Below are 14142 nucleotides of genomic sequence, written 5' to 3'. Positions count from 1 at the left end.
GGAGCTGGTGACGTGGTCAGATGCTGAGTGGGTTTGAAGGTAGAGCAACAGGAGGTGCTGATGCATTCCATGTGCGGTGTGAGAGAAAAGGGGAGGGAAAAATGACTCCACATTTTTTGTCCAAAGTAACTGGAAGAATAGAGTGGAAATGTACAGATATGGGGGAGCCTGGGAAAGGAGTAACTTTCGGGAGGTGGGACCAGTGGGAATCCAGAGTTTGATTTTGGACAATCAGTGTCCAAGTGGCAATGTTTAATGGTAGTTGGATCCTGGTCTGATATTCCGTCAAGAGCTCAGGACTGGAGGTAAACTGAGGCCATGGCAAGGCAAGAAGCCTGGTTAAGTGGTGGTTTCCCTGTAGACCGGGCTGCCCCCAGAAGTGGCTTCTCCATGGCTGGCTGCCCTCTCCTCTGACAAAGCTAGTTCTATTTGGCAATTCCATACTTTCCAACTGGCTTTAATGCTGTCCTGATGATGTTCTTTCCTATGTCTGTCTGCATTTAGGCTTCAGTTTGGGAGCCAGCTGCATCTGCTTGCAGGATGAGGTGCAATTGAAATATAAAAAATTCTTTCTTGTCCACAATTACAACTTTTAAGAGGTTGGCATGGCTAAGAATTGTTTGGTTTCGACGGTTCATGCAATTTAATGCTTTACAGGTCATCATAGATGGTTTTTGTATGTTTAAAATGGCCTCAAGTGCAGGTTGGATCTTCTGGGAATGAGACTTGGGAAGGAGGAGTAGATAAAGGAAAGCTCATGATGGGGGAGGCTCCCCACTGGAACACGTCCCCCTGTAGTGTTTCTTTATGCATGTGGGAGAGATTATTCATGTGCAAAATGAGGAAGTTGAACCCCCTCAAAGTTCCTTCCAGCCTTAAGGCTCCGTGGGTCTGACTCTAAGTCTGCTGGATTTCTCTCTCTCCTGGGCCCCTGCAGGGGCTCCTCAGCTACCCCCCACCCCCACAAGCCCCACATTCACTCCTCCTCCTTCCTCCCTCCCTCAGAGAAAAACGAATTTGCACAAATTCTTTTCATCTTCTTTGGACACGAGAAGCAAATATATGGTTTCTGATCATTCTTAAGGACTTCAGATGGCTTCCTCAGTACTTCAGAATCAGGTCGATTTTGATAAGGCTGCTGGGCCGGTGATTCAAATTTCAGTTCAGGTCGTAAAAGTTCCTCCCATTTTCAGTTGAAAGGCAAAGGAGTGTTGGAGGGAGACAGTTGTAGTCGGAATGCTTTTATGCTGTCTGCCTTAACTTCTGTGAACCTGGAACCGTTTCCAGTAAGAAGTAGGTGACAGGCTATCCAAATAAAGAGGAACCTTTTGAAAGCACTTCAGTCCAGCCATGTGGGCTTTTTATAGTCCTGACTTGCGTTTGGAGAGAGGGAAGGCCAGTGGGTTTGGCCTGCTCCTCCTCCTCCTCCCCGCCCCGCACACTTTGATCTGTGAAGCATGTCTAATCCTCAGCCAAGTCTGCTGGAACTTGATCCAGAGCAGCAAAAAGGGAAATATTTTTCCTTTCTTGGGTGGATTTGTATTTATATAAACCCTTAGCAGTGAAAATGGAGCCAGGTGGCAGGCACACGCGTCTGAGGAGAGGCGAGTTGGAATGAATGAATGGCGGGAAGAGACAGGGCGGTCTGGCCCTCTGCCCCAGCCAGCTTTGACTTGGGTCAGACCTTTTAAGGGTCAGTAAGGAGAGGGTGGTGTAAGTCATGTGCATTTTCTGAAGGATGTGCTTATAGGTAAGGCCATTATAGAACAGCTTGGGCCGAGCCAGCAGCCCATCAATTAACTCCTGAGAGATATAGGTATGAATATGAATGATTCCTTCATTTCATTTCTTTTGTCATTACTGGGAGAACAGTGTTGTGGAAGGCCTATTTGTTCTCTGTAAGCTCAACCTTGGAAGCTTTACCTTCTCACAGTATGTGCCATTAATGATTTATTTGCATGGATTTGTCTATACGGTTTTGGACCAGCCCTCGCCACTTCTCGTGGGTAGTGAATTTTTAAAGTGTGCTTGCCATCAATACGAATGCTGTCTTGTCATAAAACCACCTCATTGAAGCTTCAAGGGGTGCCTCGTGGTTCCACCTTTTTAGGATACAGGGTGGTTCATTTGTAGACATCCTAGAGAAATCTGTACAGAATCTGAAGACAGGATCTCTTGTTCTTGTGTTATTGCAACATGTATATTATCTGGGCTAATCTGGGACTGATGAAGATGCTGAGAACAGCGAGTATAAAGAACTTTGATATCAAACAGTCTTTGCTTGTGCTATTGTTCTCTCTTTTAGAACCCAAAGCAAAGCCCTTCCTAGTAGGTGCCTCAGCTTCCTGCAACTTCCCTGGAGGAATTTCTCCTGCGTATTAATAAATGCCACGTGAGCCAGGTTCACCTGCTGTCCCGGGATGTTCATTCTGTCCCTCAGGAATATTTATGTTGTGTCTGTTGGAGCCTCACACTGCAAAGTGGAATCTTCCTGAAGTTCCTACCAGGCGTCTCGTCCCAGTGCTGTGATGAACGCTTGGGAAGGAACTCCTCGGGACCCTGGAAGAGTCTCGGCAGAAGAGCAGCCCAGAGGAGGGGAGGGGACTCTGGTTCACAGCAGGTGATGGAAACAGAAGGGCCACAGGAAAGGGAATTTCAGTAGCCAAGTGCGAAGGAAGCGGTAGGAAAGAATGATACAGAGAATTGGCTGTGTGTAAATAAAAAAACAAAAAAGAAAAAGAGGTTAGGAAAGGGAAGTGTTGGCTTGTAATATGAGAGAAGTGACACAACGGAGGTGGAAATTTGGAAAGAAATTGTTAGCTTTTTTTTTTTTTTTTTTCCCTTGGATGAACTTTTGCCAAATGCTTTGGGAAGCTGTGGTCTAAGGTGATGACTTTTTTGGTGTGGAAGGGACCTGAGTGATTATCCATCAGGGAGGGCCCCGTGGGCCGAATGCAGCTCTTCTCTGCGTAGGGTACCTGAGATAACTTAGCCACCCCGTTCTGTCCCTCAACCAAACAAACAGAAGCTTTATTTAATTGTAAGCAAACATTACTATGAGAACAATCATCTTCTGTCTGGAACTGGGCTAAACAAGGAAAAACCCAGCTTGTTTGCTCCAGACGGAGCACCTGCCATAAAAAGAAAAATCACAGGCGTCAGTCATGTGTGCCCAGCTTGGGGCCAGCCTGGCTTCCATTGCATTATTCATCAGGAGAGTCTGAGGACCTCACGGGTTAGGATCATTGTGTGAGTCATAGAAGGATCTACAATGTGACCTTTGTTTCTCCTTCTGCCCATAACGTCAGCACTGTCACCTCTTTGGAGGATGTTGGGAAGAAGTGAAGTGAAGGGCTGGAATTTAGTTTGTTTAGTGCAAACAACAGCCAGGCCATGAAAGCTCGCTGAAGGTGGGTACTGAGTTGCACCTCTAGTTCAAGGGCATCTCTAAGAACGCCAATTGGCCTGCTTCTGTTTGACTTGTAGATTGCACTCTCTTACTGATAAGACTTTCCAAACAATCCCCAAAGCTTCAAGGCATAGAAGCACATTTCTGAGTGTTTTTTTAAAAAAGAAGTCCCAGCGTTCAGAGTCAAAACTGGACTTGGGAATTCAACAAATGGCTGGAAACGGAGATGGCTTTACATTGTTAAATTGCCTAGAACTCGGTGGATTCCTACATTTTGAAGAATTGTAGGGCTATATGGTGAAAATGAAGACACATTCTGGGAGAAGTTCACAATTTCTGATGGCATAAGTTTTTGCAGCTGCCTTTGAAATTCATACCTTAGGATGTGTCCAGTTATTAAGTGGTCCTATTGGTTTGACTCATTTCTAAGAGGAACTAGTTGAGCCAAAAGCAAACTGTGCTTTCAGGAAGAGTGCAGCATCCCAGCGGTGTTGGGGACCACTTTCTGAATCCCAGAACTCCCTAAGACTATATGTGGCCAAGTGCTGGATGGTATCTGTGGGCACCCCAGCTGACGTCCCAGTGGCCCAGCAGGAAGATTCCTGCTGCATCTATGGGTACCCCATCCAGCTTCATACTAAGTTCAACAACATGTTCCTCACCCCCTCCAGCAGCTTCCGAGGGAATTTTATTGTCACTCAGAGGATAGTTCCTTTCCAGCTTCAGCCAGCTGTCTATGGACTAGTCTGGCCTGGGGCAACCCAGCACACTTTTCTACCATCCAAGGGGCTGCACCATACCCTATCCAATGAGCTCTGACCTCAGCCTTGGGGGTGTCCAAGTTTTTCTTCTATAGATCATCTCCCTCATCCTCAGGGTATTCTTTAGAGTTCTTTTTCCTCTTGGCAGTAAATTCCCTGTAAAGAGTTAATAATTCTTTATGTTAAACCTTACTCTCTGGTTTCTGTCTCCTGCCTAGGCCCTGACTGATCCATACAGCTGGTAAATCTTAGCCAGGATTGGAACTAAGGCTGACTCCAGAGCCAAACTACTTTTTATTGTTTCTCTATGACCAGCAATTTCATATACATTAAGCTGATTAGTGTGATTCAAGTGTTTTAGACTGCTTTTACATTTTGATAAAAATCTATTTTAAATGGCGAACAAATGTTATTTCACCATTGTTATTTTTTTTAAATGGAGATGTCTGCCATGCAGATGGCTTTCTTATCATGTAACCCACCATGGAGGGGACTTGGACCCCCCTGTTTATCTTTTCAAAATAGCAGTTCATCGCATTGCCCTCCAGGAAATTGTCCAGGGCTCTCTTTGTCTTCTAAGCCTTGTGATCTTTTGTTCATTCTCCCGTTCATTCACTCACTGACTCCTCCATCTACCCACTCATTCATTTTGGTAGTTCAGACATGGAGCCTTAGAGCCGGAGAAAACTCAGATGATGGAGTCCCTTTCCCTCGTTGTTTCTTTCAGATGTGGTATAACCAGCTACTAGAGTACAGGTGACAGGTACACAACTTCTTGAAAAGTCGTCTCTGGCTGTAGTCTCCACTTCGTCACCTCCCATCCTTTACTCAGGCCTCCTCAGTCACACATCCGTCCTCACCTCTCTGCTGAGGCTGCTTTATCCACGCCTCCAGTGACCTCCAAACCCAGTGGCCCCTTCTCTTGTTATTTTGCTTGTCCACTCAGCAGACTTTAGCACAGTTACCCCTCCCTTTTCTTGAGGGAGTTTATTTTCTTTTGTGAAGCCACATTCTTGTTTTCCTTCTACCTTCCTACAGTTCCTGGCTGGCCTCTCTTCTTTTCAGCCTCTGAATTTGGAGCACTCCAGGGCTTTGTGTCTCGTTCCTTTCTCTTCTGTATCTACTCACTTTCCTAGGTGATGTCATCCACTTTTATGCCTTTAAATATCATGTTTACTGATGACTCCCAAATCTCTCCCTCCAGCCTTAACTTTTCCTACAAATCCAGAATTGTATATGTAATTGCTCACTTAATTTCTATCACCATGTTTAACAGTCAAATCTAACTTGGGCAGAACAGAACTCTTCATTTCTCCCCTCCCCACAAACTACCTTCTCTCTTAGTCTTGCAGGTAGTACCACCGTCCACCAGTTTCTCAAACCAAGACCTGGAATTATCCTTGGTTCTTCTCTGCCTCTTACCCCCACATCCAGTTCATTGGCAAGTCCTATTGACTGTCTACAAAACATACCCCCGTCTCTCCATCTCCACCAACACCTCCCCAGGCCAGGCCTCCACCGTCTCTTACCTGGCCTCCTGCGTGAGCCTTCTGATGGCCTCCCTGGCTTCCTCTTGCCACCCTACACAGCACCCAGATCAGAAGTCATTGCTCCATTTAAAACCTTGCACATGGCTCCTTACCACTTAGAATGAAAACCACACGTTTCTCCCTTGCCTACCAAGTCCCCACCGTCTGGCCCTCACTGCCTTGGCCTCCCCTTGCCCCATTTCCATTTCATCCCATGACCCAGCCACGCTCAGCCACGCTCTTCTCTGGGCAGCCAAAGTCTTCAGGACTTTGCTTTAGTGGTTCCCTCTGCCTGGAATGGTCTTCCCATGGCTTGCTTTTCCTTGTTGTTCAGATTTCAGCTTCAATGTCACCTGCTCAGAGAGGTGTCCTGGACAGCCCAGTGTGAGCAGCCACCCACTCACTCTCTATCATATCAGCCTGTTTTAATGATCTGGGTAACAGGTTTTATTAGTTATATACTTTGTTTCTTACTAGTCTTCCCTCTAAACTAGCAGCTCCATGAAATCAGGGATCTTTGAATATTTTAGTCCCTGTGTTCTCTCTGAGTCTGCAGCTGGTGGTTAGGATGCATCCGATGAATGAATGAGTGAGCTCAGTGGCGGGGCCAGGCCTAGGATGTTGGGATTTTCCTCTTTCATTTCTCATCTAATTTATACCAGGATGTCTTTTGCCAGTGAAGTAATTCCTGGCTCCAAGTTATTGATATCTTCCGTTTCTTAAAGGTTATGGTAAAATTTCCAAAATCAATTCCAAAACTACATTACCTTTAATTCATTTTCATTTCAAATTTACGTTTAAACCTCACCTTTAGTTTAAATATGATAGAAAATGCCTTTAAATGACATTTTAAATTTAGTTTTAAAATTTTCCATTTATTCTCATTGGCTATTATTAAATGGCACTTTAAGACAACTTTTATAAGTTGGGAAGGACATATTTCCATAGTTATGCATAATTTTTACTTCTGTTCTATGAGAAAGAAGACTGCCAGAGATGGATGGGCACAGTCCTGGGTCGGAGATGGAAGGCCCAGCTCTGTTTCTGCTCTTCACAAAAACTTGTTGGTTACTTCGTGCAGGCCCTTTCTCTTCTAAAAGCCGTTATAATTCACATTCCAAGGGCCGAGACCAAAGTCACTTCACAAAATGGAATTTTTTAATTTTTTAGTCAAGACTACCAAAAAGTACAACCTGGTCTATTTATTTTATTTCTTCTGAGCAGCGGCCGAGCAGGAGCCACCCAGCCATGGTCCTGAGGGAGGCACTGTGGTGGGGGGCAGGGCTGGCGTGAGGGACCCTCCCCTAAAACGAGAAGAGGTGGCGCAGTCTGCAAAGGGTTGGTTATGTCGGAACCAACAGGGACTGAGAGAGCTTTTCTGCTGCCTTGTCTCACCTCTGAAGTGCGCACGGTGGCGTGTTTTTAAATTGAACATTTTAATGTTCAGTGTTTACTTCTCCTATGTACGTACTTTCTGCCTTTATTTTGTTTTAAGACAAGGTGTCCTTTTATCTCTATCTGACTTTCCTTTTCCATATAAGAGTGACCATGGAGTTCTCCAGTCTTTGCTGTCTCTGATAACTTAGGGGGCTTGCAAAGTGGGGAACCTTCCCGCTCATTGATTTCACATGATGCCTTCTTTGCCCTGAGAAGACGTGGGAAACATGCATTCATGCATCTCACTGCAGCTACATCCAGAGTCACACGTAATTAAAAGATAGCAGTGGGGGGCAGGCCCGGTGGCGCAAGCGGTTAAGTGCGCACGCTCTGCTGCGGTGGCCCAGGTTCCCCAGTTCAGATCCCGGGCGTGCACCGACGCACTGCTTGGCAAGCCATGCTGTGGCGGCGTCCCAGATAAAGTGGAGGAAGATGGGCACGGATGTTAGCCCAGGGCCAGTCTTCCTCAACGGAAAAGAAAAAAAAGAAAAAGAGGAGGATTGGCAGATGTTAGCGCAGTGCTGATCTTCCTCACACACACACACACACACACACACACAGACACACACACAAAAGACAGCAGTGGACTTTGGGGAGTTGGGGGCAGGGCGCAGCGGGGGAGTGTGAATTTTAGAATATTAGAGCTAAAACAGGTCTTGAAGACATCTAGATAATGCCTTATTTAATAGAACCTATGTAATTGTTTATTTTTAAATTGTTTCCATTTCTAAACCACTTTTGCTATTTTGAGGGATATTCAACTTAGATCTTCATCCTAGATCAGGAAATGGGTTTTATTTGCACTGAAAAGAGATATTTGGGTCTTTTAATATTGTGGTTTGGGTCATCAGTATGGTAAATTTTTAATATTTTGCATAATTTGCCCAGTATTAGAATTCTGATGATTAGCTGAAGAAGATGAGCTCATTTCACTTATCTTCTATTGGTTTTTAAAAAATCATAATAAACTTGGTGCTCTGTCCTTCCAGAGGGGGAAAAACAGTAAGAGTTTACCAGGATTTTAATGCTAGAAATCCTGAGCCAGAGTAATTGAGAACAGTTTTTCATGACTTTAGTGGACACAAGGAGACTGTGCTGTGGCCTTTACAGCTTCAGTAAATGCAGTGTTCTGTTCATCAGCACAGATTTCTGCATCTTCAGAAAGACTGACTGCATTGTAAACTGCACGTGGATAAAAATTCTCCAGCAGAAGTGAAAGCACCAGCATTTAAAGTTGGCATCTCCCTTCAGTGTGAAGCATACTTGTGTCTTTTTTTTTTTTTATTATTGACAAAGATAAAAATAAATAAACAATCTCAGCACTATTTAATCTCGAATGATCTATTTCACTCTAAAGTCATTTGTGTTCTTTATCAGTTTATATTTCTAATTAGAATGTGCTGTCAAGTTTACATTTCCACGTAGAAATGTCAGTTACATTGTTTTTAAGACTACAGAGAGTTCTGTCTTATGAATGTGTCATAGTTTTTAATCATTTCCCCATTGTTGGACATTTGAGGGGGTTACCAAGTTTTCACTGTTTTATAAATAGTGTTGCTGTGAGCAATCATTGTATAATTTTTGTCAGAAGCAAAGGCCCACTTCCTTGAAGCAAGTTCCTAAAAACGGAAATGTACCAAGTTACACATATATTTCTCCTTACGCTACACTAACATATTTTCTGTAAGTGTAATTTTTTCTTTTTTTTTTTTTACAGCTCCCACCAACTTTGGGATTTATCTTTTTATTTGCTTTTGCTAGTGGTGACAGATGTGTAATAAATCTAAATGTTTTTCATTTGAAGTTTTCAAATTTCTCTTGAGGTGGTGTTTTGCATGTAGATAATTCCTGGTCTAATCCTTGTGTATTGCTTTACTGTAGAGAATCTGGGTAATGATCATATATTTGTATGAATTCTTTATATATTTGGAAGAGTAAGCTTTTTAAAAAATCTTATCAGTACAGTAATAGTGTCAAGAACTTACTAGATGCTGGATACAACTTTCAGCGCTTTCCGTACGTTATCTGATTTAATCATCACGCTCTCCCTGCCACAGGACAGTATTATACGGCGATTAAGAGTGGAGTCAGATAGTCCAGAGTCCAAATTCTGCCACTGCCACTTCCTCCTCGTGACTGTGGTGAATTATGTAACCCCTCTGAGCCTCACTTTGCTCTTCTATATAATGGGGATCATAATTGTACTTACTTCATAAGATTGGCACCAGGACTAAGTGAGATAACACATTTATAGTATAAGCACATACTAAGTGATGAAGAAATATTAGCTGCTACTGGGATCATTATCTTTTCTTCTGGGGTTAATTTGTGTTTGTTTTCAGCCTGACACATATGGCAGCATGATGATCAGGTAGTGTGCTCGCACTGTTCTCCATTCTGATAATGAACGTGACCTGGTCTTTTGAGTCAGTGTTCCCCGCTCTTCGAGGTCTTTTCCCATCTTGCAAATCAGTATTAGTCTCTCCTTCTCATTACTCCTCTAGCATCTCGTCACTTTCCTTGGGGCACCCATCACGTGGAATTGTAGCTCCATGTAGCTCCTCTCGGATGCCCAGACCCTCCACATCGGAGGCCCTGCCTCAGACTCCTGTATCCGCTGCGTCTCCTACAGCTCCTCACCCACACTGAGGTCTCCCTGATTAGATGCTCAATGAATGACTGTACTTGAGTTTGAAGATCAAGTTTGTGTTAAATAAGTTTGAGATGACTAGCTTCTATTTTGGTAAATGATGTATTTTGAACCACTCTTCATATTTGTAATAAGAAAGTCTTTTTAAGGAAAAAGCTGTGTTTCTTATTTTCTTAATCTAGCAGCAACTGGGCACATTTCTTAAATCCTAAGAATACTGGCACCATGCAGTAGCTTGTTGGAGTACACAGATGTCTTGGAAATTGTGAACTGTTCTGCTTGCTGCTCAGTACTATTTTATAGCATGAAGTGAAGTTTGTGTATGCGTGGAACTCCTTGGTGCCTTCAACCTTTGTGCTCTGTTTCAGTGGCTGGCAGTCTGCTAGGGACAGGACTTAAACAAAACCAGTTCCCTGATCCTGTATGATACTGGGAATCTGGGGGTTGGGAGAAGGGGACAGTAAAGCTATTGGTTTAATAGAAATTGATAACCAGTGCTTCATAGTCTACTGCAGATTATTTCAGATTATCTAGCAAACTGGTCTGCTCACCAAAACCTATAACATACCCAGCAAGGAAGCCAGCTGTGCCAGGCTGATGCCAGGGATGGGTGCCTGGGGTGGGGTTGACTCTGCGGTTGTTATCCTGGGCACTTGGGCAGCTGAAAGCCGACAGAGCTGAGGTCTTTGTGAAATTCCAACCAGGAGAGAGTTCTCAGGGGAAACCAGAGAAGCCCAGTGTATGTTCAAGCCTTGAGGGCAATCTTAGGACAGAGGATAGAAATTGAAAATATCAGGTGAGGAAGCAGGAGAGGGTGGTCTGTGACCAGCGGTGTTAGCAGGCCTGGGGTGTTCCGAATACCCTCTTGTTGCAGTTCTAGCCTCATGGTGCCTGGTGGCTTGGTTGGTTTAAAGATGCCAGCTCTCTGTGGGACTTGGAGCAAATCTGCTAAACTCAGCTTCTGAGTTATGAAGTGGTTTTTGGACTGGGTGACTTCCAAGGTTCAGTCCAGTCTAACATGCTATTACTTTGGCTCGTTTAATTACTTTGATATCATTCAATGTTTACATTTTTAATTTGCATTTTTATATTTTGAAATCTTTTCCCAGCTGGTGTTGGCATATAGTTCTGATACCCGTGTGTCCATGATACAAGCTAATAATGCTAAATTAACTTTTGCAGTAATTCAGTGTTTACAGTGGTTTGGTTAAGGAACTCACATTACATTGAGTTCAGACTGTGCAAAGCCATATGAAAATGTTCAAACCAGGAAATCAATGTATTTCATAAAAGTACAAATATTTCCATGCTTAATACATTGTTTAAAAACACTATTTTTAGATTGCTTCTCTGGGAGAGATGTCTTCTGACTTAAAGAAGTAGTCCCCGCTTTGGGGAGGTATTAGAGAGTGGTGGCAAAGAGAAAGTGCCCCAGAGATGGGTTCCCAAGGTCACATCCCAAGTCTGCCACTTGCTGCCTCTTGACTCTGGGTATGCCACATAACCTTTCTGAGTGTTAGCTTCCTTATTTGTGAGATGAGAATAAACCTTACAGGGACATTGTAAAAATGAAACGAGATGTACATTTAAAGCTCTTAGTTCAGTGCTGGCACGTGGGCATGCTCTATTAATGTGAGTTCTGCTGAAGGTGAGGCGTTTAGAAATACAGTATTTTGGGGCAAAGGATTTTTGTTTCATCACATGTTGGCGTACACTTTGGGGTCTCTAGACTTTCAAATCAGTGATACAAGTGATGGCTGCCATAGAGTTGACATTCTGTTTCAGTAGCGTCTTTCCCCAGTTGGCATATGCCTTGTGTTCTTGGTTTGGTTTATTTACTTTCTAGGTTTAAGTAGGAGAATTTAGGCAATAACGTGTACCATCATCAGCCAGAAGCTATTTATTGAATATTCTCTGAGTGAGAGCACCATGCTGGCAACAAGAACAGGGAGAGGGCAGGGTGGTGCTGGCTAAGTGGATGGTGGAGAGGAAACTGAGGCACGGAAGTCATCACTGCTCTTAGGGATTTAAGGATCTGGTTGGCGAGAGAGTCTATCCGGGGCGTGCAGAGTACACAGATTTCCTTTGGGTATTGTGGTAATCCATTAAGTTAATTGTCTGTTTTTACTAGACGCCGTTACTCATAAGATAGCATTGTGTTGGTTCTTTCAAATCTGCACACCTACCTACCCAGAAAATCCTCTTGCCAGTATGAAGCTGGGCTGTTTACCTTGATAACACCTTTAGTCAGTTGCCTTTCCAGATCATTTATGCAGGGCTTTGTTGAAAGGCTGCTGTGGTCTGCCCAAATCCCATCTGCCCCGAATCCTAATTAGGAACACCTCCTTGGCAGCCCTTGCTTTGCTGGGCTCCAGGGACCCCGGCTCAATTTGCCATGCCGTCTAGATCAAGATCTCCGGGGTCAGTCTGTGAAAAGGAAGGTGAGGAGAATAGTGGCAGATGCTGTCTTTGTCTGGAACGATGGCCTCCCTGCCCTAACCATGAGAACATTCTCCATGGTGATGCAGATGAGAATTTAGGCAGTGCCAGGGGAGCAGAGCCAATTCTGCTATTCTGGTTGCACATTTGTTCTCTGACTCCATTGTGTGTAGACCCCTCACTTCCTCACTACCTGCCCTTCTCCTTGCCTCCCCCATCCCTGAGTGCTGTGTTTCTCTGTAAAGTGGTCCCATTCTTAAGGCACATCTCACGGATGCGTTTTTCTCTCTCCTCCTGCAGGGGAGTTGCTGAGTCAGCCCAGACCAGAAGGCGTGGCAGAGATCATTTGCCCCAAGAACGGCAGTGAGCGAGTGAATGTTGCCTTGGTCTACCCACCTACACCGACTGTGATCAGCCCCTGTTCCAAGTGAGTTCTGAACTGGCCCCAGTCCTCACTCCTGATCCTGCCTCAGTGGTTGTGATAATAAAAAGCCAAGTTAAGGTACCTTTCAACAAACCTTGACAAGCACCGCCAGGGCAGACTTAGTTATCTGGGTGACGTCAACACCATGGCTTATGCAGCCAACTAGAAACTTTTTTCTTGTTTGTGATTTTTTTTTTTACTTTTGCTGATAAAAGTCATAACATTTTTTAACAGCTTTATTGAGATATCATTCACATACCATACAGGTCACTCAACGTGTATAATTCATTGGTTTTTAGTATATTTGCCAGGTGTATGCAACCAAAAAGAGCATTTTGTGATGGATAGTCTTAATTCTGTCATTGCAGAATTAAGTAGGCCCTCACTTCAAACTTCTGTAAATGATTATTTTTTGCTGTGGGGCCCTGATTCTCTATCAGTCCTTGATAATCAGAGGCTGTGCAGTTTGCTCCCACCTTCCCCAAAACGGACTTCAAGACAGAGAAGGTACACGTGTGAACTAACTTTTGGATAGAATATTAGCTTAGTGTTATAGGGAAGACTCATCCTGTTTGGTTTTTTTGTAGTATTAAGAACCAGACAGGCCACTTTTAAATTGAGATGAATACTTTGTTACTTGAAATCTTGAAAAATAGCAGCCAAGGTCTCCTTGGAGCAGATCTGGTTAATGGGTGATGTCGGCAACATGACTTATACAGCAAAGTATTCCTGCAGGAAACTTTTGTTTTTCTACCTAGCTGGCCACATAGAATTTTTTTTTCATAGATAAGCTTTTTATAGGGAGGTTGGAAAGTTTGCATTTGAGAATGGTGACTTGTCATCTCAGCTTGAGAAACTTGTATCCGGCTGCATTCCAGAGAGCTGTGTGTGATAGAAGCTCATATCCCTGAGGGGTCAGCTTTGCCTTCTTTGGTATGCTCTCTGCAGAGCCAGGGTCTACGGTGGCATCTCATTCATTAGCAGCTGCAGTGGAAGGCTGCTGCCCCTTTTCTCCAAACCAGGGACTCATTCAACAGAACATTTCTAATCTCTTCTTGCTGGAAAGTATCACTGAGCACCCAATGGAAACTCTCATCCAGTGCTGTTATATTCAGAATGCCATTTTAGCTAACACACACGAAGTATAATTTACCACAATATGACCCTAAGACATTGTGAAATCTTGAAGTGCTTCTTAAGATCACATAGTAACTTCATATTAAGCAGAATATCCCCTATCCTGAACGTATCGTACAACAGAAATTTTACTGTTCTTTGAATTGGTGTACATTGGTGCCTTTCTTTCAGATACACATAGAGTAAGGATAAGGGGATATTATGGAAACAGCAGGGTATGGAATGGGGGGACACCCTTGTTCAATACACTTTACACTGGCATAGATTTTCCTGAGCCAGGAGAGACGTTAACCTGTTGTTCTGCCATAGCCACATGGCATTTAAAAGGTGAGAGAGAGGTAGGAGTTATAATATCC

The 14142-nt window shown here is 43.8% G+C and overlaps 1 protein-coding gene across 3 annotated transcripts in view; it reads left to right on the top strand.

Annotated features, from left to right (window-relative positions):
• MFHAS1 (multifunctional ROCO family signaling regulator 1) overlaps positions 1-14142 on the top strand; it is a 97306-nt gene that overhangs the window by 70846 nt on the left and 12318 nt on the right. For 2 of the 3 annotated variants that reach the window (XM_004428809.3, XM_087418472.1), the window contains exon 2: positions 12526-12652. The exons of the other annotated variant lie outside the window; for it this stretch is intronic. In XM_004428809.3, coding sequence (XP_004428866.1) covers positions 12526-12652 — 127 coding nt within the window. The remainder of the gene's footprint in view (positions 1-12525; positions 12653-14142) is intronic. 3 annotated transcript variants of the gene reach the window in all.

This window comes from Ceratotherium simum, chromosome 28 (genome assembly GCF_057802395.1).
Source record: "Ceratotherium simum simum isolate JZ-2026a chromosome 28, ASM5780239v1, whole genome shotgun sequence".
NCBI classification, from domain to species: Eukaryota; Metazoa; Chordata; class Mammalia; order Perissodactyla; family Rhinocerotidae; genus Ceratotherium; species Ceratotherium simum.
Note: the sequence above shows the minus strand (reverse complement) of the source record. Positions and strands in the feature narration are given on the sequence as shown.